Source organism: Crinia signifera, chromosome 1, assembly GCF_055691185.1.
Source record: "Crinia signifera chromosome 1, ASM5569118v1, whole genome shotgun sequence".
In the NCBI taxonomy this organism is placed as follows: Eukaryota; Metazoa; Chordata; class Amphibia; order Anura; family Myobatrachidae; genus Crinia; species Crinia signifera.
The window spans coordinates 268,170,665-268,195,369 of NC_139217.1; the positions used below are offsets into that span (position 1 = coordinate 268,170,665).

A 24,705-nucleotide genomic window follows, 5' to 3' on the forward strand; every position below is an offset into this window, starting at 1 on the left:
CCCCATACATACACTGTGGACACATTATTACTTAGGCATTGATTGATTTAATGATATTTGGGATATATTATTCTGCTGCAGAAAATTAATTTACAGTACCCCACAATACATTTTATTTGCCTCCTGGCTTTACAAACCATAGAGTCTTGGGAATTTTACCCTTTATTATTTTTTGATATCTTCGATGATTCCCAAAATATTGATTCTTAAAGGTATTTACTCTAAAACAGTGTTCTGGTATCATACTGTTAAAGAGATCATCATTTCTCCTCTTGACAGTAAGGACTGATACTCCTTACATTGTCTATTGTTAAATCATACCTCCCAAGTGTCACGATTTCAGCGGGACAGTCCCGATTTTCGGGTCCTGTCCCGCTGTCCCACCCGCGGCCGGCATTGTCCCGCTGCGGGGGTGGCAGTTGGGAGCCCCCCAAGCTGATTGAATAGACGCTGTGCGCATGCGTCTATTCACGGCTGAAAATGGGGCTGCAGCTAATTTGCATAAGCCGCACCCTCATTTGCATAGACCCCACCCCCTTTTCGGGCACGCGCATGGCTTCGCCGCGCAAGTGTCCCTATTCCAGCAGCCAAGAAGTTAAATACGTATTTTAATTGGTAATACATACAGGGGGAAATTTACTTAGATGAGTATTCTGCTTCACATGTGATGTTGCTATGGGGAACCAATCAGATCCTGTCTACTATCTTCTAGAGGGTGCTAAATAAATAAGAAGTAGATTCTGATTGGTGGCCCTTAGTAAATTTCCCCCTCAGTATTCTTTTCAATTCTCTATTAGATGTTTTCAAGTCATATCCTGTCATGATTTAGTGGAATACATTGTTGATTACTGGATTTGGAACATTAACAAATATAATGTTTTGAAATTGCATCCATTTGTTTCCAATAGAGCCCCAAATCATCTTTCCTTACAGCAGAAAAGAGGGCCAGGTTAAAAAGTAACCCAGTGAAAGTAAGATTTGCAGAAGAAGTAATCGTCAATGGCCACACTCAGGTTTGTACGTTTTTCTCTTTATAGGGAATAAAACACATGTATTTTTTGGATCAAACACTATTAATTCTGTATGATGTTTTACTGATTCATAGAAGCCCAAGAACTATCTTGCCAGAGTTCAGCAGTATGAAGTGTAGTTAGCAACATAATGGTTTTTAAGGGCATATCTATAACCGTAGTAGTCCATACAACTACTATGGTGGCTAGTGGCACTAGGGGCCTTGTTCCTGAGGAACAAATATTTGTTGCTGTACAAAGTGGATAATTAGAATTTTGAGGCTTCCTATGCAGGAGAAATAGCTCCATGTGTCTAACTACAGATGTGTAACCAGTGCTGACTCAAAGAGCGCAGGGTTCCGTGGGCAGCAAGGTCCTTGCTATTGGCTAGTAGGGGCATCCTGCAGCCAGTAACGATGTGGCAGAGCTGCCTGTAGCGTCATTAGTTCTGTTTATCATTCCTGCTCCTACAAAAGACCTACTGTAGCACAGATTGCTGAAAATATAAAATTCAGTGCATTGCTGCTTGCTGCATAAGGAAACTGCATACTGTATCTGCACACCGTCAGAGTGTCCATGCTAACCCCCTGTCCTCCACCATAATGGTCTACAATGGCCATCTGATGAATGGTGTTTTCCTTACATCATGTGGATAGCCTGGTGCATCTGCATTGTTTACCTGGGGAAGAGATGGCAGTGAGATGAAAAGAAGGCAAGCCGGTGGAAGCAGTGTTCAGCTCTGGCAATTTTCTGCTGCAAAACCTGCTGTCCTGGCATTCATGAGGATGTTACTTTGACAATTATCATCTACCTAAGCATTCTTGCAGGCCTTATATACCTCTCATGACAAGGGTATTTCCTGGTGGCAGTGGCCTCTTTTAGCAGGAGAATGCTCCCTTTCACACTGAAAAATTGTTCAGCAATGGTTTGAGGAACATGTAAAGAGCTCAAGGTGTTTACTTGGCTTCCAAATTCCCCAGATCTCAATATGATATGTAGAATGTGCTGGAAAAACAAGTCTGAACCTTTTAAGCTCAAACTCACAATTTACAGAATTTATAGGATCTGCTGATAATGTCTTGGTGCCAGATACCACAGGACACCTTCAGAGGTCTTTTGGAGTCCATGCCTTGAAGGGTTAGAGTTGTTTTGGTTGCACAAACATGTCTACACAATATTAGACAGGTGGGTGTTAATTAGGTAAGCCAATCCCGGGGCATTTTTTCAATCCCGGGATTCGGGATTGAAAAATGCTCAATCCCGGGATTCCCAGGATCCCGGGATTGGTTTTGCTAATAAGAAAAACCGCCCTGGCTGCCCTGCATTCACTTACATTTGCAGGTGCAGCGGGGTTGCCGGGTGCGCGGTCAGCTTCATACTGCCGGGTTGCTGGGTGTGGGGACAGCGCATTACCCTGGGTGGGCTGGCGAGCTGGCTAGTTGGGTGGGCGTGTGGCTTCATACTGTCGGCGTGAGTAATCTCTGCCTGCGCAGTGTGACCTCTGATCTTGTCACGCTGAGAGGTAATGCTGCGCAGCACTGGTCTGCTAGGTCCGGGAGAAACCGGGCAGCGTCTGAGCGCATGCTCAGACGCTGCCCGGCATTAGACTGTGCATGCGCAGTCTAATCCCGAAATCCCGGGATTGGAAACTCCAATCCCGGGATTGAAATCCCAGCATTTTGGGGGCCAAATCCCGGGATCCCGCCGATCACGGGATTGGCCACCCTAGTGTTAATGTTATGGCTGTTGGTTGCATATATATCTCCGGTGTTTGCCTTCCCCTCAATGCACAACTGCAATATTATGCACATCTGGTTTTTACGTATGTTTTTAGCAGACTGCCTATCTTCTTTTACAGCTCTTTAGATGCTATTGTATAATATATTATTTTATTGTGTGTTGATTTTTTTAAACAATTTCAAATTCACATTGTGCATACAATTTTAGGCTGTTTATCAGAACTAAATATTTTTGATAACCTATGGTCATGTGGGAACATCTATTTTTATTCACAAAACATCTACTGATTTAAAACATATTAAAGACACATACAGGAGGTCATTTATCCATCAATGGCTGAGTCCCATTGATGATGCAACAACAATTCCCCCACCCTCCAAATGTCGCTTAGCCTCACCCCTCCTTTAAAAATGCTTTAGTCTCCTTCATTGATGGTCCACCGCAGTCACATGTTTGAAGTTGTGCTACCCACCAGTGGTTTAAACCATCTATGGTTTTCCATTGATGGTATCCTGCAATCGATGGAAGGTACTGAAGGTGTCATCGATGGAAGCCAATGATGGAAAACAATTCAATGTCCATCCCTTGTTGTTTGTGCAGCCTAAGGGGAGGAGTTAGGCAGAGTATGGGTATTACGTTGCAATTAATGGAGTAGGCACAACTACATAGGCTTAATTTTAGGTAACAGTGCAGACAGAAGTGAGCTGAGCAGATGCTACCCACTGAATTGTGAGTACAACAGGCAAGTAATCTCTAGAGCTAGGTTTTCACCTATGATATATATGCAGTATTGGGTGTGGTATAAAGGGCCTGGCAGGGGATTGCAGTTATAGTGTCTCATGCAAAAGGGTGTGTCTCTAGAGGGGGTGTGGCAGGCTTCAGCAGAGGCTTGGTTACCTTTTAGAGTCTTCATGGTTTGGGCCCCTTTTTAATTATATTATATATACAGTATAGTAAATACTTCTAGTTCATGTATGATAATGTTGTTAACTTATAACAGCATTGCACTGTAGAAAATACAACAAAGTTCTGTGCAGTATAATGTAACATACATATAATGTATAATTAAAGTGCACTGTCTGGATCCTGATCCCCAAAGGAAAGGGTGGGCCTTCAGGCAGTGGGGCCCATCAGGAGTTTCTGCTGTACCCCTCCAGGCCAGTCCGGTACAGTACTATATTTATTTTATGCAAGAAAAGTTAGTTGCTGATTGATTGAGTACATCTGAATGTGTGTTACGAAAATGAGCTCTACTGACCTGAATTGATGTGTATTTTCTAAGTACAGGCAGGGTTCTGTTATTCTGTCTAGTGCTACAATGTTGGATAGGACCTATAACATATAAACTGTCTGATAAATTGTGATGAGGGGCTGGTGCAGATGTGAATGTACACCTGTTTGTGTTGATTATCCTATGGGTTTTACATATCCTCTTACAGCTGAAGGGTCGCACTGCGCTCTCAAGTCAGCTATTTTAAATGGTAATGATGGAATGGCAGGTTATATGTAGATATGTTTGGACCAACTATAAAGCTGATGCCAGTATGAACTGGTAATAATGCCAGATGGAAACTGCTGTGACTTGCATCAGAGTGATTACTTTAATGGTTGCCACCAGGAAAACAATGAAGCCTATATTTTTCCTTAACAGAAAGATGGTACAAATTGTATTCCACAAATGGACGTTGTTGAAGTGATTATCGTAATGATTTAATGAATAGTATACTCAATGTTTTGTTGTTTTTTTTCAATATATGTTTATTAATTTTAGTATCAACAGACATAAAGAAAAACAATATATGCTTACAACAAATAGTAAGCTTGCATGATCCACCACTATAAGTACAGAAGGACATATATTAATCAATACAGTGTATCACGTCCAATTCACATATCAAAATAATTATGAACAATCAAAAACAACAAACGATATTGAGAGAAAGAGAAGAAAATGAAACATAAACGCACACACATGGATACAAGATAAAGGGAAAAGGTAAGAGGGGGAGGGGCTGGATGGGGGGGATAGAAAGTGTTCTAGCCAGGTGTCCAAAACTCAAGTTAAGGCATTTTTATATTCAGCTGAAGATTTAAACTCTAGCAAAGTGGTAGCATAGTCTCTGTATTTCTCAACTCCGAGAGGTAGATCTTCCGAATCCGTATAAAGATATATTCTAGTAAACCATTCCTTCAAGGAAGATAGGGCCATTCAAGTAAGCCAACAGCAGAACTACAGCTCCAACAACTATTGGACACCGCTGGAAACATTCTAGCCAATATTTGAGGGCATCTATACCAGCCAGTCGGTGTTCCCCAAGGGTCAGTCCTTGGCCATCTCCTCTTCTCCCTCTACACCACCTCTCTGGGCACCCTCATCAGCTCCTATGGTTTTCATTACCACCTTTATGCTGATGATACACTAATCTTTCTCTCCTCCCCCGACCTATCCCCATCACTCCTGTCCAAGGTCTCCGAATGCCTCACGGCCATCTCAGCCTGGATGACCCAATGCTTCCTGAAACTAAACATGGCTAAAACTGAACTTCTAATCTTCCATCCCCCGAACATCCCCTCTTCTCCCACTATCTCCATCAGCATTGGTAAAACCGAGATCACCTCCACCGACCAAATGCGCTGCCTCGGTGTCATCATTGACTCCTCCCTCTCTTTCACCCCCCACATTCGTGCTCTCTCACAGTCTTGCTGCTTTCACCTACGCAACATCTCACGCATCAGACCATTCCTCTCCACTGACGCGACCAAAATTCTCATTCACTCTCTTGTCATCTCCCGCCTTGACTACTGCAACATCCTTCTCTCTGGGCTACCTCGCACCTCTCCAAACCATTCTTAACGCTGCTGCTAGGCTCATCTTCCTCTCCCGCCGCTCTACCTCCGCCTCCCCCCTCTGTCTATCTCTTCACTGGCTCCCCATTCCTTTCCGAGTTCTCTTTAAACTCCTCACCACCACCTACAAGGCTCTCTCCTCCTCCACCGCTCCTTACCTCTCTTCACTGATCTCTATCCACACTCCCTCCCGTCCTCTTCGCTCCATCGCTGACCGCCGACTGACCTCTCACCTAATCACCTCCTCCCACTCCCGTGTCCAAGACTTCTCTTGCGCTGCCCCCCTGCACTGGAACAACCTCCCGCCACCCATCAGGCTTTCTGATTCCCTTACCTCCTTCAAGCGCTCCCTTAAAACCCACTTTTTTCGACTAGCCTATCCCTCCTCCTAACCTCTTTTGATCCTCCTATCCTGCCTCCGTTCCTCTCCGTTCCTACTTATCCTGTTGTTTTTCATTCGTCCACCCACCTATTTTTAGTATGTTAACTCTTATGAGTAGGGTCCTCTGGCCTCACATACTCACCCTACCTCATTACCTCACCTGTGCTCCTGTCCTGTTCTTCCCTTCCTTTACTTCATCTTCAGTCTCCTCGACAATTTTGACACCTACTTCTGAACTGATGCTGATTTTATTTCTACCAGCTATACCCCTATTTATACTGTATTTTTCAACACACCCTGTACGTTACCTTGTCATTTGTTTTTTTGTTTGCTATGTACGGCGCTGCGGACACTTTGCGGCGCCTTATAAATAAACGTACTACTACTACTACTACCAGCGGCAGACCACTTTGTAGTGAGTCTCAAGTACTGAATAACTGACAGAGCTAGCAAAGGAATTGTCCAAAATCTTTGAGCCGCTTCTGCTGGGTAAAGGAGACCTGCAGGTTACGTTTCAAGTCACCTAGAAATTTTAGAGGTTACTCAAGTTTTTAATTTACTCTTCACGTGTATACAAGCAGAAAACAGAGGGAATCACAGTGTGCACTTTGAGTGATGGTATATAGGCATAGTGAAGCTTGAAGGAATATTCTAAACTAGTTGGTCACACTTGTTCCTGTGGTGGTATAATCACAGAAAACAGAGAGAGAACAATAACACTGTGTGATGGGTGAGAGATCAAATTCATTGTGTGGTCTCCACTCACCTGTAATAGGTGTCAAATACACAAATACATCCATACAGCCATGTCCACTAATGGAACCTGAATAATCAGGGATACAGTGATTCCAGAGTAATGATCAACTACAAAAAAATTGTCTAGCTTGCAGGAATATAAATAAATCTCTTATATATTTAGCCAGATCTGTCAATCTGTGACTGTGTGTATGACGCTGGGCGGAGTCATAGAGTGCGCTGATAGGCTATGACACTGACTCCGCCCCCACACAGTCACAGAGGGCCTTATTTTGGTTCATTCTTTCTGACAAAATCCTTCTTAGATGGGCAAAACCATGTGCACTGCAGGTGGGGCAGGTGTTACTTGTGCAGAGAGAATTAGATTTGGGTGGGGTTTTACTTCAAAGTGAGATCTATATTGCAGTGTAAAAATAAAGCAGTCAGTATTTTCCCTGCACAGAAACAACATTACTCACCCAAATCTAATTCTCTCTGCACATGTTACATCTGCCCCCCTGCAGTGCACATGGTTTTGTCCATCTAAGAAGGATTTTGTCAGAAAGAATGAACCAAAATAAGGCCCAGAGTGACACATCTGCCCTATGTGCACAGACACCAGCACCACAATGGCGGCGACCAGGCCACTGGCAGGCACACAATACCATCTGTCCTCACCATCTCTCCCGCCCGGACCAGCAGCCGGACGCCGTCGGAATCACAAACTCTCAGCTCGGGGAACCTGCACACGGTACCACGGCAACACACAGCACCCCCACATCCACCTAAGGAAATACCGCACCCACAGCACACCCTCCCCCAACCAACACAACTCTGCACATCACACCCTGCATCCACCCTCCCCACAGGCCCCGCTGTCCACAACATAGTCTCTCAAATGCCAAACATGTCCTTTAACACCTTCACCAAAAAAACACCACCTCTACCAAAAACCTCCTTCACAACTCCATTCTGTACACCCCACTCTCCATGCACTGTTCACACCAATGAAAGAAGCCACACCCCCTTCACAATCACATGCCCTTCCAATGTAAAATGCATCACCTCCAACCAAAGCAGTAATGCTGTCAATCCTTCATACAACACAAACCACACTTCACGCAACAAAGGTGCCCACAGGCCAAGGACGCAGAGTCACCAACTACGGTGCATGCGCCCCTCTACAACCCAATGCTGCCCCCAACCCGCCACCGCAACACCCCACCAACCCACACCACCGGCACGTAACACCCCTGCACCTCCAACTCCACCAACCACAGTATCCCAGCACCTGCCACTCCCCCACCCACACCACCTCCAATCAACCTCCCTCACCCACCCACACCACCGGCACACCCAACAACAACACCACTCCACCACCCACAGCAGCACCCCCACATCCACCTGTACACCCGCTTCACAATCAGATGGCCTTTTAATGTTACATATATCACCTCTAACTAAAATAGCAATGCTGGGAATCCTCTATATAATACAAACCATGTTTTGCGCTGACAGGTAAAGGGGGCGGAGCCGCTAACGACGGTGTGAATCACCTAGTGTTTTAATATTTAATGAACACCATTAATAAAGGTGTGTTAAATTGTGGTGTAACAATTGATATTTAATGTTTGAAGATAACCAGACTTTATTTTAAAATAGTAATTAAAAAAATGTAATGGATAACAAAACATACATTTTTTCTTTTTTTTTAAATAGAAAAAGTGTTAATGATATAAAACCCTTGGTACTGTACATTTAAAACGGCAGTCCATCATAAGATAAACCATCATACATAACAAGTGTATGAATAGGGACAGTGTGATTGCATCGATGCATACAAATCTGCATACCGGTGAATGTGTATATATATATATATTTATATATAAATATATAAAACCTCTTTGATGTGCGGCACTTGGAAATAAGCAATATAGACAGGGTCTCAGCAACGTTTCAGTTTAATCAAAAACTGTTTTCAAGCTGAGCTTGAAAACAGTTTTTGATTAAACTTAAACGTTGCTGAGACCCTGTCTATATTGCTTATTTCCAAGTGCCGCTCATCAAAGAGGTTTTGTGTTTGTTCACCACGTGAAGACACCGGGACCCGTTCAAAGGGCTCTATTTGGAGTGCCGGACCCTTGATTGTTTATATATATATATATATATTTGTAGAACAAAGCAAACATATTCGTCCGCCCCGGTGCCCTCCGGACAATATTTGTATTTGTAGAACAAAGCAAACTGCGGCACTCCAGGGTCTTTGTAAAAGTATCAAAAAGGCATTTCTTGTGCAAATGCAAAATCCGACGTTTCGGGGATCAAGCCCCCGTTTTCAAGGTATAGGCGAGACCGTCTCACCTACACCTTGAAAACGGGGGCTTGATCCCCAAAACGTCGGAGTTTGCATTTGCTCAATAAATGCCTTTTTGATACTTTTACAAAGACCCTGGAGTGCCGCAGTTTGCTTTGTTCTACAAATACAAATATTGTCCGGAGGGCACCGGGGCGGACGAATATTGGGAGAGTGCCAGGCCGCAACGCCGAGTATGTGTGTGTGTATATATATATATATATATATATATATATATATATATATATATATATATATATATATATATATATATATATATATATATATATATATATATATATATAATATATTTATTTATTTATTTTTTAGGTCCATAACCACATGTGGAAAACCCTAGCTCCTTGATGGCTAACCTTGACACTCCAGATGTTGTTGAACTACACATCCCAGCATGCTCTGCATCAGATTTAGCTTGGCCAAATAGCAAAACTGAAGCAGAGCATGCTGGGATGTGTAGTTCAACAACATCTGGAGTGTCAAGATTAGACAACAAGGCCCTAGCTCATCCCCAGCCTGGCAATTCATTGACTCAAAATGTATTACCAAATTGTATATGTCTAAAATTAAATGGACCTCTGATCTTAACAGGGGTCATTCAAATGTACCTGCGCCTATTGTTGCAAAGTACAGATTTTTGTTACTTTGCGCATACACAGGACCCATTCTGTGCATGCATGTTTGGGTCCTGCAGCATAGGATGCAGGCCGATATCAGACTGCCATTGGTTGATAGTCTGATGCCATTTTGGGGGCGGCGAGGGAGAACAAGGCCTTTGTACGTCTCGCTGCCATTTAGGTTGTTGGAAGAGGCCAGAGATTCTCATTGTACGAAACCAATTTCCTGGCCTCTGCAATGGGTGGCTTGTGCGACAGCATGAGTGCTGCAAGCTGCCAGATGATCCGAGACTGTATCGGATTACTACTGCAGCAAGAGAAGTTTACTTGTAATATCTAGTAATTATGCTGCATTTCCATACAGCACTACAGTTAAAGCAAATTTTAACTGCACCTGTATGTAGTAAAATGTATTTCTTGTTATATACTCTAAAGCAGGCATGTCCAAATTGTGGCCCTGCAGCTGTTGTGAGACTACACATCCCAGCATGCCTTGCTATAATTTTAGCATTCCCTAATAGCAAAACTGTGACAAGGCATGATGGGAGTTTCACAACAGCTGGAGGGCCATAGTTTGGACATGCCTACTCTAAAGGTCCATACACACTTGGTGATTATGCCCAGCATACTTTCCCCCTGCCAGGCGCCGTCAGTGGGGGGTGGACAGCTTTGCATAGTGCTGTGCTATGCAAAGCCGTCCTCAAAGCCGCTCATCTGCTGGTAATACCAGAAGAGGAACGGCTTTCCTGGCTCATCGCCAGGCCATACACACTGGGCGGCTTTGAGCTGAAAGTCGCTCAAACATGCTGTTTTGAGCGGTTTCAGCTCAAAGTCGCCCAGTGTGTATGGGCCTTAAAGCATATATGGTATTTATCTGTTTATTTGGTATGTCAGCTTGCCTGATAAATTCCCATACCAGTGTTTATGTGCACTTCATCTTCTATGTATTTAATATGGAAATCTTGTTGCAGGGAAACTCGCTTCTTTTTATGCCCAATGTCCTTAAAGTCTATCTGGAAAATGGTCAGACAAAAGCATTTAAATTTGAGAAGAAAACAACAGTGAAGGTATATGTACTTACCATTTTCAATCATCTTAAGTGTTAATGATGACCATTACAAATATAAATGCTAAAGAAATGAAGCGTTCCTGTGAAAGTGTTAAGCATGAGTCTATTTCAATTTAACTTGTTTTATTGTCATTACCAGTGAGTATGTTTCCAGGGCCACACACTAAACATAGTGTGGATTACATTGTCCATTCCAGCTATATTCCTGTGACAGCCCCAATAGTCCTGCACTGAACTCCTCACAAAAACTAAGGCTGGTGCGCTTCATACTGACTAGGCAGCAGGGCCGGTGTAAGGCTTCTCAGCACCCTAGGCAAAACTTCAACCAACTCCGCCAGATCCTGGCGCCCTAGGTAGCTGCCTAAAGCTGCCTAATGGTAGAGCCGTCCCTGCTAGGCAGGGGATCATGCCATTATATCAGGAATTTCCCAAACACATTGGGGGGGGGGGCTTCTACAGTGTGGCTGAGTCTACTGCTAAGAATGAACATAGTTGTGCTGAACAACCGGAGCTTACATAATCACAACTGGTACTAATTACACTCAACATCTCTGCAGACATTATGTATGTTTGTATTTCCAGCATAAATAAGTGTTCAGTTACATGTTATTTTAAGAAAATATCTATGATGGTAATTTGAGGTCGTAAAATGTTACAAAGCAATTATTAGCCTGACATTACCTTAAATGGATTTTATTCACCTTATTAAGGAACAGGATGTTTCTATGATTACCACTCCATTTTCTAGCAGTGACTCTAAACACTGCCATGACAGTCTTAGAGAGCTGTAGTAAAGAGACGGTTCTCTACTTTTGTCATTAGTAATCAATGGCACTCAAATGTAATTAGCAGAACGGCTGCTCTTTCTCCACCCATAAAGGCTTCTGAATTCCACAGGTATTCACATCTTAAAAAATTAGTTGGAGCGCTCTATAGGGTACTTGTTTAGTTTCACAGCGGCAGATATATCGCATGCGATGTGATTTGATGTGATTTTGTACCTGTTCATAACCCCACTATCCACTACACTTGGAGTTGATTTTATATAGTGTGGCAAGCCACCGAGCCCACGCTTCGGGTTCAGTGGCTCGCTGCGCCTGCCACACTATATAAAATCAACTCCATGCGTAGTGGATAGTGGGGTTATGAACAGGTATAAAATCGCATCAAATCGCATCGCATGTGATATATCTGCCGCCGTGAAACTAAACAAGTACCCTCTATAGTGCCTCTATAGTGCAAGTATCCGTAAGGGCCCTTCGCTGTGACAAAACGCATAGGGGCGTGGCCTAGTGCAGTGACTGACTGATGGTGATTGGGAGATAAAGAGACTGTGACTGGCTCCATCTCTGAAGTGCGTTTGCACTATGAAATGATACCGTTTGATTGCAGTGAGTTCAGCTGCTTTATCTGGTACGTGACCTCACACCTTTCTATACTGTTTGTCACAATAAATATTGTGTTTTACAGATACTTGCACTATGGAGTGCTCCATATACTGTACACAGTGGCGGATTCAGGGGGGGGGGCACCTGGGCACGTGCCCCCCCTGTAATTTAATTTTGTAGCTGAGGATCAGGGGTTTCCAACGAGCCCAGCCCCGTGTCTCTAGCCCCTCGGGAACCAAAGATATCGCCTGGCAAAGCTGTAACGTTTTTTCCCCCATAGGATAATATGGGACCCGGCAATTCCGACCCCCACCTAGTTCCGATGGCTGCCAGTTCCCTCTCTGGCATCACAGAAGCTTGAGGTTGATCTCATTCAATTCCAAATCGCTGGACCTTCAATATGATACCAGGCTGGTCCATATCGGTCAATCGGTTCCAGAGATATTGCATGTAAACCGATGTTTTTATTTTTGAAATGTAATTTCATGGCTGTTCATGTTCTTTGATGGCAGATTACTCTGGAACCAAACGTTTCAGTTTCACAGGACCAAAATCATTCAAAGCCCACTTAAAAGTTCTTCAATATGATACTTGTCTCATGTAAATGGGTCAGTTTGTTCCGAAGATATAGCCGGTTAAATGAGATAACTGGTTAAAGAGGGGGAGGGGTGGTTTTCTCTCCCCCTCACACCAGAAAATGCAGGGACTAGGCTGGTGTAAAGGGGGCCAACCTGGGAATGCATTTTCTGGTGTGAAAGGGGTATTATTTCAAATAGCCGGGACCTGCAGTACAGCCAGGCTCTGCCACTATCAGTGGCTATCACTTCTGCCTGGCGGCGGCTGTCCCCCATTTACCGCGAGCATGTATTCTCCCTTGGCAATGAGCATGTAATCCCACATGGCAACGAGCATGGAACCTCTGGCAATGAGCATGGAACCCTTGGCAATGAGCATGTAGATAAGCAGCACTTATGTAGCATAATTTTTAATAGGCATTATGGTGTTTGGCATAATACATAATGGACATAATGGCGTGTAACTTAACATGTAATGGACATTATGTTTAATGCGCGCCTTTGATGGACAATGTCCCTGTTTATGAAGCGTATTGGGAATTTTGGCTTAATCTGTGTGGCATTATGTGAATTCTGGCTCAATGCGTGTGGCATTATGTGAATTTTGGCTCAATCCTAGTGGCATTATGTGAATTTTGGCTCAATCCATGTGGCATTATGTGAATTTTGGCTCAATCCATTTAACATTATGTGAATTTTGGCTTAATCCATGTGTTATTATGTGAATTTTGGCTCATTCCGTGTGGCATTATGTGAATTTTGGCTCAATCCGTATGGCATTATGTGAATTTTGGCTCATTCCATTTGGCATCATGTGTAGGGGCAAGTATAGTGGGGTCTAGTATTTTGTTGCATAATGTGTAGAAGTTGTATATGGTGTTGTACATTACACTCAAGGACATGCCCCTTGTTGAGTGGCCACACCCCGTTTTCCGAAGCATGCCTTCGGCGCGCGCACAACTGCATCCTTCACTTTTGTCGCCATGGGGAGCCTGCATACTTTAAATGGCAGGGCCTATTTTTAATCCCATTCCCACCCTCTCTCTGCCGCTCTCTTAGCATGTACACTGGCATTACTAACACCGCCCCTCCCCCACCTAAACCTTCTTTTATCATGGTGCCCCCCCTGTCATTTTATCCTGGATCCGCCCCTGACTGTACATACTTACACATTGTGCAGTAAGTGTTGTTTGTTGAACCAACTGTGAGTACATTTGATGTTATGCTTGGCCTAGAAGTGTGTCATTGTTTTAGGACATCGTCATGACTCTAAAGGAGAAGCTTTCAATCAATATGATAGAGCACTTTGCACTAGCTCTGGAAGAGCAATACAACATCTCAAAACTTTTCCTCCTTCATGAAGATGAACTTATTGAACAGGTACGTTTGACAATTTCATGCATGGACTTTTAACACATGTTTTTCTTTCTTCTAAACCCAGTCTATATGGATAACTCATTTACATAATAGTAATTTGTAGTAATCACTGATTCGCCAAGCCACATGGTCCTACTGTTTGATATGCAGTTTGGGACTGACACACAGCCTCACGATGGTCATTACATGCTTAAGTCTGGTCACCTTTTTGTCATGAGAGCAGTCAAGTTTTTAGGAAGTAAACCCTTCTGTAGCTATGTCCTTCCCAATGTGATGTGGACCATCTCAGCTGCCCAATACCAAATGTCATGTTATATTACAATATATGGCCCAGATCTATCCTCTACACATAGCCTCGAGTACACCATGCAGTGGCTAGACTACTGGTGCCATTGAGTCTCATGGTCCCATCCAACTCTGCAAAACAGCCTCCTGGCACTAGCAGAGTTAGGCGGGTATTCAATCTGGGAATCACACTGAACATCCCGACAGCCAGCACCCTTTAATGCTGTCGGGAAATATCAGCACAGATAGAATACCCCCCTAATACAGGAAATGGCACAATAGTCATCTGTATAGTTTAATTTGCCTCCATCTAATCTCATATAGCCTCTACACTTTATAACGCTGTGAGTATTCTGCCTGTATGGAGGCATGTTAGTAAATGTTGGAATGTTAGCCTATTGTCTATATACTTGTATATGAGAGGCTGGTGATGTTCGATTTACACAATATTTAATTTGCTGTACTGTACCTATTAACTATTTAAAGTTTATGACATGGTAAAATAAAACAACTTTGCTACAGCACACATGCAGATGAAACACTGCAGGAGCATTATATGCCATATAAGTGGCTATCTGGTCGCATGCATCTGCTGGACCCGTACTGCGCATGTACAGTACAGTTCTGTGACGGGAATGTATTGAGGTGTACAAGCACCCGCAAAGCTGGCTTTTTTTTAGTAGTGGAACCAGCCAGCTCTAGAATCTGAGGGGGCGCCGCGCCCATGACTTTCACAAAATTAAGTATGACTGTGAGAGAGATATCCTTGTTGCCATTAATGCAAATGCCAGTTGCTGAACTTCTAAGATGCCACCTCCGCGCGTTCACCTGATTTCTGGAACTTCGGTAATGGTGTGTGGGTGGATCATCAAAGCAGCAGCCACACTTTAAAGCAGCCAGAATTTGCACAAAAGGGTAGCAAGCAATTTTGAGCTAATTCAGGCTGATACCAGCTGCTTCCCCTGTCACATTGCCAGCATTTAAATGGTGTAGAAACTGCACTGTGCACCTTTTGCAATTAATAGGATCCACCCATTGTATAGCAGGGAGCAGGGCTATGATATCATGATTAGGCACATGTGCTATGTAAGTGGATGGGGAGAGACGGTGCAGGGGTTGCTGCCGCCTGCCACTCCATTACAGAGGGCTGGGAGTGGCATCCGATTTTCAGGAGAATCATGTTTGTTCCAGGATGGTAGGCAAGTATAATGTACCCCGTACGCTATTAGCCCAATATTCCCCTTACCACATAACAATTGCACAATTTTGTGAGAAACATAGAAATTAAATTGTAATACTTTTAATTTTTGTCCAACTTTGTGGTCTAGTAGGCAGCCTTATCATCATAGCCTCATCATCATCATACTGCTACTATGTTAGGCCTAGTTTTATGTAGACTCCTCGTATCTCCCAACTGTCCCTCTTTCCATGGGAACAAACCATTTTTTGGGGGGATGTTCCCGCGCCCTGCCCTGCGCCGGCATTGTCCCGCAGCGGGGGGGGGGGGGCAGTTGGGAGTTTCCCCCCGTCACCTGGTGAATAGATGTTGTGTGCATGTCTATTCCTGTCCTAGAGGGGCTGGGGGCTGACCAGCAGCTTACATAGCAGCTGGTCAGGCCCCCACAGCAGCCAAAATGGGGGGCGTGGCCTTGCCACAATGATGCGATTTACAGGCCACACCCCCTGCTGGCTAAACCATGCCCCTAATTTCAGGTGCATGCCTTCTGCCTGCGCAGGAGTCCCTCTTTGCCTGTCGAGAAATTTGGAAGGTATGGCCTCATTGTTAATTTGGCTCTGTGCTGAGGTGCAAAGTTCTGTGGTTATGATCTGTGGATTCTGCTTTCACTTTGTCATTTTGCAAATGCTAGGCCACAGTGTTTATAGCGCGTGCTGAACCTACAGGCACTGATTTACAAAGCATCTTATTTGTCATCTGAATGATTAGAATAAAACATGTGTGATGTTATTTTTTAAATACACATGGGCTATGTTTTAATTATAAATGTGAATAATACAGATAAGTGGTTAAGTGAAACCAATACTTCAGAAGTGAGTTGTACTTCAATGTGTGCCCTGTAGGTTGTGCAGAAGAAAGAGTCCCATGACTACAGATGTCTCTTCAGAGTCTGTTTCGTACCCAGGGATCCATTTGAACTCCTGCAAGAGGACCCAGTTGCCTTTGAATATCTCTTTTTACAGGTAATTGTTTGGTATTTTACTAACCCCTTATCCATTATCTCATTATCACCCGCCTTGACTACTGCAATCTTCTCTTATATATGCTTATGCCCCGTACACATGGCACGACAGGAGCAGCGTGCTGAGTGATCTAGTTAAGCACAGATCGCTCAGCACACAGCGCTGCATCAACGATGTGTGCTGAGCGATCTGTCATGGCCAGTGTTCTTAGTTGAGAGAACACGGGTGATGGCTAGATTTACACTGCATGCAATATAAATCTAGTAAGTAAATCATGTGCCGTGTAGGACTCTGCATCACCATCAATGGGGGCCTTACACAAGGAGCGATCCATGCTTAATTTCTAAGCGCTTTATATAGATTAGAAATTAGGCTTTAACCCCCCTGTGTGTATGGCCCATTATTACCCTTAACAATATGTCTTAAATGCAGTTCTTCCTCTATAACCACTCCATATCTTCTACACCTTTCTATTAATCCTTACTCACACTCCAAATCATTGCTTTTTCTAATTACATTTCATTTTGCTATTTTAAAGAGCAAACCTGGGCTTTCAGGTCTACAGTGCATTCACAAGCTTGTTAGATGTCTCACATACAGTATGTGCATATTTGCAGAGAATGCCCAGTGCGGCGATACAGTAACTGAAATCAATGGAGTATAATGATAGGATTTTTTTATTTTATTTAAATTTCAGTGAAAAGAGAGGTCTTTGTTTAAATTACTTGGCCTCTCTAGACATTTTCATATCCTCCATCAACCTTAGATGTCCTTGGTCTGGTTTTCCATGCAAATCACAAGCTTAAGAATCAGCCAGGGATTGGCTGCCCGATGCACTGCACTGCACATAACTAATCCTCTGAACTGATGCAAAAATTGCAACAATTAGGTAAAAAAAATGTTTTTATAGGTTGTGTAGACATCATTTTGATACTGTAGCTTCTCTTAGGTTGAAATTGGCTTGGTGGAGCAAGTGAGGAATTACTGTAGGCCCGTTATTGAATGTTCACATATTCACAAATCTAAAATTATTAAACCTGTATATGGCAGGAGCTGTTTGCAGCATAAGCATATAGCTATTTATAAGTTATTTATAAGCACACACATATTCTTCAGAGACTGTTCAGTCATTCACAGCGGTCCCTGGCTGCCCTAGTTGAAGCTGCTCCCGTCGGAGCTGCTCCTGGCGATAGAATCGGCAACCACCAGTCGCCGGCGTGCGCACGAGATGCTCACATGCCCCATTCTGACGAGCCCTCCACCACCCTCTGCAGCTCCCCCGCAGCCGCCCCCCCCCCCCCCCCAGAAGTGGAGACAGGCAGGGAAAGCACTCCTCGTGGTCATGTTGACAGGGACACGCGTGTGAGAGGCTCGCACGTCCCAGTCAGATGGAGCGCCTCTCCGCCAGTGATCGCCAGCTAAGGGAACTCCATCTGTATCGGCCTGATTCAGACCTGTTCGCTAGGCTGCGTGTAATCACAGCCTAGAAAACAGGTAAATACCGCCCAGCCAATTGGCCCGGTGCCCGTATCCCATCGCTAGCATGCATAAGCGAACACATCCCCTCGCATACGGCATGCGGAAACCATTCGATGACCATCCAATGATTTCTTCAGCCTTCGCTCTGAAATGTAAGTCCATACTTACTTTTCAGATGCCCACAGATCTCCAAATTTGGTCAGGCGCTGACGCCATGTGCATACACTCACTAGGGCCATATTATTATGTCTCCCAAGCCTTGTTGTTCACCTGACAGTAGTCTCATGTTTATAGCATCTGTATGCATTTTGGACACAAACAAGTTTATCAAGTTAAACTATTTGAAATATATATGTTTTGAGTTTGAATGTTTGAAGGTTATGGGCCATACACAGGGGCGATTACAGACCCATTTTTTAAGCGATCTGGCTAGATCACTTATGGGGCCCAGACACTGGGGATTTTGTGTCATTTTCTAAGTGATATAAATTAATTTCACTAGATCGCATAGAAAATGACCCTACATTTCTCCGTGTATAGGGGCCATAGCAAAGCGTGGCCCCGCATATCGATATTGACGGGTGATGTACCTGTAGATCATGCATGAAAGATGCTGTAAATCTACTCAGATCGCCTGTGTTCTCACCGGAGACCATTGGCCCTAACAGATCGCTGAGCACACAGCGCTGACACATATCTTGCTGACTGATCTGCATCACTCAGATCGCTCTGCAACATCACCACGTATGTACACCCCTTTAGAAATGAAGAACAGATCGCTCCATGTGGGAGGCCCCCATCGACGCTGATGCCCATGCGTCACCATCGCCTCACTAGGCTTATAATGCATTGCAGTATACATCTAGTCATCATCATCAGTGTTCTCTCAATTGAGAACACTGTCCGTGACAAATCGCTCAGCACACACCGCTGGTGCAGTGATCTGTGCTGAGTGGTCTGTGCTTATCTAGATCACTCAGCACACTGCTCCCATCACCCCATGTGTACAAGGCATTAGAAAGTTGAATGCACTCAGCCGGCCTGATACTGATTTATTTTTTCCCCTGAAGAGCTGCAGTGATGTGCTTCAAGAGAGGTTTGCAATGGAGATGAAATGCAGTGTTGCATTACGCTTGGCTGCCTTGCACATACAGGAGCGCATCCATACTTGTGGCCAGCCGCAGAAGATATCATTCAAGTACATTGAGTAAGTGCAGTAAGTGGGGATTGCATTTTCAAACATTTATAAGGCTGTGCAGTTTTTATCTGCCATGATAGCATGAAAAGTACACATCGTTTATACATGACTACCAGCTGTGTCCAAATTCGCTACAAGCAGACAATACTGGTTTAATTCCAATTCGGTTACAATAATTACATTGATTTGAGTGCATACACTGCCATAAACATGCCTGTACTTCTAATGAATGCAAGTAGTTAGCGTTGGAAACACATCACTGCATTGGGTGCAGCCACGGTTTGGTGTCCGTCAATGCTGAGGCGCCTTCCGGAAGGCCTTGCTCGCAGAGGCCTTTTATAAGTATGTGCAGGTTTGGTAGGGAATGCAGTCATAGGTCGAGAGGGTCTAAGTCGACAGTCAAAAGGTCAATACATCAAAAAGGTCAACATACATTAGGTTGGCGAGAGGGGACGTGGTACACTTATACGGTCCATGTTGACCTATGTAGACATAGGCAACAACAAAAAAAACACAAAAAACCCATGTCGACATTTTTATGTTGACATTTTGCTTGTGTTGACATTTTGACCATGTCGACTTAATGCATGTTGACCTTTTTTGATGCCTCAACATTTTTGACTGTTGACCAATAGCGGTCGACCTTTTGACTGTGCAGTGATGTAGGGCTTTCTCAGAATAGACCAAACTGTTTTCTGCTCAGAAGGATGGATCTGTACCTGCACTAAAGCCATCCCTAAATATGGTGATGCCTTGTTCTTGTCCTGAAAGTAACTGCATGAAATAAAATGTTCTAATACCCCAATATCATGGTATTGGTTTTGTTCTTAATTTGAGACTATTTTGCTGCAAAAAAATATTTTTATAACATTCCTATAATTATATCCATAACTTAAAATTTGCATGAAAAAACATATTGCTCACTATGAGCAACCATCCTACAACATTTTATAAAACTGTTCCAATATTTATTCAGTCACGGGTCCCTTTGGATAGTGCTTCTGTTAGTATAGTATGTTCCAGTAACCACTACATGTTGTCTTTTTCCCACAGGAAAGATTGGGGAATAGATAATTTTCTATCACCGACTTTACTGCGAAACATGAGAGGAAAGGACATAAAGAAGGCCATTAGCTTTCATATGAAGAGAAACCAATGTATTCTTGAGCCAAGACAAAAGGTGGCTATCATGGTGGCTGCTTTCTCTAATGCAGGAATACCTGTGAATTGTTTATCATGTGTACGTCAGAGGATTATAAAGCAATGCGCTTGATATTAAGGTTCTGTTCATGCAGCAGTGAAAAGCCATGTTTCACAAAGGGCTTCTTACTTCTTTGCTGTATCCAAAGCATTTACCATGGAAAAGTATTAAGGTGCCCATACACTAGTAAGATTTATCTTCAGATCTGGCTGGTTGAAACAAAAACATGGTTGTGGATGAGTGACAGTTTGTCAATTTTCCAAGCAAATGGTCAGCTGTTATTTGCTCTCATCCATAACCAGGTTTTTGTTCCAACCAGACAGATCTGCAGATAAATCTGCATGTGTATGGCCACCTTAAGATTTCTCCAGCGCTGCCCCTGATTGGACTTAGAATCACTTCCCCACTCACTAGTATGAGGAGAGAGATTCAAACAAGAATGGAAATGTTTTGTTTCCGTTCTGCGCACGGACTAAAACCTGTAATGGTGAGGTGGAACTTGTACAACCTCCACCTTGGCCCTGCATAGTCATTCTAACAGAAAAGCATTCTAGTTTGCGGGGGGGTGCCAAAAACCCTACCACTGGCCCTGATTCTGCCTAATAAGATAGAGGGACGAGAGGGGGGAGTAATTAGTTGACAGAGAGAAAGGTGTTCCCCCGCCTCTCCAGGACCACATTAAGCCATGTTTCCACATCTTAATTTAATTTTGCCATCTGGAGATATTGCAATGATCTATAATGATTCACTGCTCCTTCCCCATCACTCAGCTTCTTGAACTGTGACATGGGCGGTTACTGGAGCCCAAGGCACTACAAGTGTAAAGACACTTTACCAGTGCCACCATTTTTCACCAGAAATGCTGTTTCTCAATCACCCAGAGGGGAAGCTTATTCGAGGTTGTGTTAAGACTAGTAAAGTATTACTGAATGGTTACATAACACTACTATAGCATTGATATGATGCAATAAATTACGATATCTACTTGATGTTATACAGGTTGAGTATCCCGTATATCCGAATATCCGTTATCCGAAAACCATACATTCCAGAAAGTGAACAAATTTTTTTTTTTTTTTTCTAAAAGCACTACTGGGGACATGATATGTAACTGGCATTACTGGGGACATCTGTAACAGCACTACTGAGGGAATGATATGTAACTGGCACTATATATGTACAAGACAATTATTGCTTGGCATTTAAATTCAGTGCCTGAGATTGTACACAAACTTTGTTTCAGGTTTTGAAACCTTGTTTTATGCACAAATAAAATATATATTTGTGTTTATTTCATGTGTTTGATGTATATGTACAACATAAATGCAGGATACTTCAAGATACATCATTGAAATATTAAAATATTCCGAAATACGGAATAATCCGTTATCCAAAATTCTCCTGGTCCCAAGCATTTTGGATAAGGGATACTCAACCTGTACAGAAACTGCCCCTAGGTCTTTGCTAGTTATCTGTAAAAAATGGCTATTTCCGTCATATCTGTATGGAAGTGTTTCATATTAATCTGTCAATAGACAAGTGAAGGGGGAGATCACTTTTACCTGAAATACCTATTCTGGACCAAACAAACGGGTTGAAACACAAAGTGAAACTATTTATAGTGCACACAGGTCCTTTTACTGCCTGACATTTGCATGGCAGTTGGAATTGCATACCTCCCAACATGACCCTCTCCAGAATGGACACATTGCTCTGTTTCTGGACTTCTCCCTTAATTAATGATTGCCATTACCTGTTTTGAAGCACCTTTCTTATCAATTAACCTGTGTGAAACAGGTGATGGCAATCATACATTATGAGGGAAGTCCAGAAACAGAGCAATGTGTCCCTCCTGGAGGGGGTCATGTTGGGAGGTATGGAATTGTAGACTTTTTGCAAAGAGGGATGTAATTATAATGTCTGATGGTTGGTGTTTAATAGCAAATCTGCATGCAATTAATATACTGCATACTATGGGCCAGATGTATCAAGCTTCAGAAAGTGATAAAATGGAGAGTGACAAACAGCCAGACATGTCACAGGCTGGGTTTGAAAAATGACACATAGGAGCTGATTGGCTGGTTGTTTATCACTCTCCATTTTATCACTTTTGAAGCTTGATACATATGGCTCTATATATAGTATGAACAATGGTAGTGACCAGTGATTCACCTAATGTGATCTGAATGAGTACTTTAAAATATCCTTTCTGTGGTACAAATAATCTCTAGTCCATAAAACAAATGGTTGCATTACCCATGGTACATACAGGGGGCTACTAAATTATCAGATAATAGACCGTCGTTCAATCAGTCATAAAATAACATCTTAAAAATGAGTATGAAGACAGTGCCATCTAGTGTAGTATATTAAGTGCTTATGAATCAAAGAATAAAATCGATAAAGTGCAATACTCTGTTGCAAAATGCTATAATTTCCTGGAATAATCCTCTGAGTGATCCAGGTGACAAAATACAAAAAAAATATGAATGATTCAATATTGAAAAACAGCAGCCAGAGTCCCACACCTGTGCCACGTGCCAAATCAGTGAGAGGAGAATACTGCGAACAAGTGTACAGGAAACACTACCATAAAGTGCAATGTGCTGACATATTCTTCAGGAGTTCTCAATACACCATTAACCTGATTCAGGCTTGTTCAGAAGGGGCCAAATTTGGCCCCGTTCCAATGGTGGGGGATCTGCGCATGCGTGTATATATCTTGGAATGTAAGATGAATATGAAATGCAGGTCTGTTCTCACAACCAAATAAAATTCAGTTATTTTTCCGAATATGACACTGCAAAGTAACTTTTCCTTGTATATTTTCCCTCATTCTAGCAAGCTATAACTGCAGCTCAGGTTCGGCTACAATATTTAAAGATTCTGGGAGAACTAAAAACCTATGGAGGGAAAATATTTAATGCTACACTAATGGTATGTAGTTCAAAATTATTTTATGAGCAGCTTTCTGGTGAAACATATTATTTGTTATTTCAACTGTATACATGCAAAGGACCACATTTGTTAATTTTATGTTTCTGCTAGATTAGATTCAATGTATCAAAAGGATGGGTTTGATCAATAGAATTCTCAGCCTAACATCTATTGCATTTTCAGAGTGTACCTATTGGTACCTGAATCTGAGGAAGATATGTCTGCAGGTAGAATTATATACAGCCCTCTGCATAAGACAAATTGGTGCAGCCTGGGATTGTGGAGCGGTACTAGTAGGGTTGGACTGACCCACAGGGAAACCCCCTTTGGGCCCCACTGCCTGGGACCCCACCTCCTTTTGGAATTAGGGTGTATTTTCTACAATTAATAATCTGTTTATTATCATGCATGCACCTAGCTGTATTTACTTTTCAAGTGACCCAGACTTTTCATTCTATAATGGTTAGCCAAACCCTTGTGGCAGCTGGCCACAGCCCTTCTTGAGATTGGCCACACCATTAAACAAGTGCCCCTATCACTGCTTTCCCATAGGCCCTTCAAACCCAGTCAGACACTGGTTACTAGATAGACATTCAAACTGACAATCAGCCCCTCACCCACACCCTCTATTATATGTATTATCTTGTGTAGAAAATATATAGTGCTGATGTGCACTCTACAGGGTTCTTGGAACATTGTTTTCCCAAAAATATCAGCCCACAACATCTAGATGAACTCGTCATCAACTGACTTCATGTGTGTGCATACTAAGAGCCAAAGGACATAAAGGGAACTGAATAGGCCCCTATTTGCACTCCAGAGCCTACTCCGATAGAAAGTAATAGGATGTAGTGAACCAATGTTATCGGAAGATGGCTCCAATTACTGTAAGATAACTCTGGGAAATTTATGTTTTTAGAGTTGGTTGAATATGTGGAAACCACATCGGGCCCCAGCTGAGTAAAGGGCTTGTTGCCTAAAATATGCTGAAACTAAAAGGGAAATTTACAAAGATTGAATGGGTGAGAATGTCCTATTCTCGAACGGAAATCCCTCATTAGAAATTGACTAAAACTCTTCTTATTTTGTTCATTACTGTAGAACTAAGTATGAATCAAAACACCATTGGATAAACTCGGCAGGACTTCCCATAGGCCTCAAGACAACACTGAAAATTACTATCATTCGTATGGGCAAAGTTGGCCAATAATTCAGCTCAAAATATGAATCTCAAGTAGACCATCTTTTGACAGCCGAGTTTGCAGAAGCATGCATGTAAATGAGTTTTAAAAAAT

The 24,705-nt window shown here is 42.9% G+C and overlaps 1 protein-coding gene across 5 annotated transcripts in view; it reads left to right on the plus strand.

Annotated features, from left to right (window-relative positions):
- FRMPD1 (FERM and PDZ domain containing 1) overlaps positions 1–24,705 on the plus strand; it is a 185,186-nt gene that overhangs the window by 145,429 nt on the left and 15,052 nt on the right. For 3 of the 5 annotated variants that reach the window (XR_014473468.1, XM_083183482.1, XM_083183495.1), the window contains exons 6-12: positions 909–1,013; positions 10,674–10,769; positions 13,989–14,114; positions 16,476–16,595; positions 19,145–19,281; positions 20,326–20,452; positions 23,315–23,410. Coding sequence is in view for 4 of the 5 variants with exons in the window: in XM_083183482.1 (XP_083039608.1) it covers positions 909–1,013; positions 10,674–10,769; positions 13,989–14,114; positions 16,476–16,595; positions 19,145–19,281; positions 20,326–20,452; positions 23,315–23,410 (807 nt within the window). In the remaining variant the exon portion in view is untranslated. Of the gene's footprint in view, positions 1–908; positions 1,014–4,499; positions 4,747–10,673; positions 10,770–12,123; positions 12,610–13,988; positions 14,115–16,475; positions 16,596–19,144; positions 19,282–20,325; positions 20,453–23,314; positions 23,411–24,705 lie in introns of those variants that run through there. The other 2 variants (XM_083183504.1, XM_083183515.1) reach the window with 2 other exon arrangements.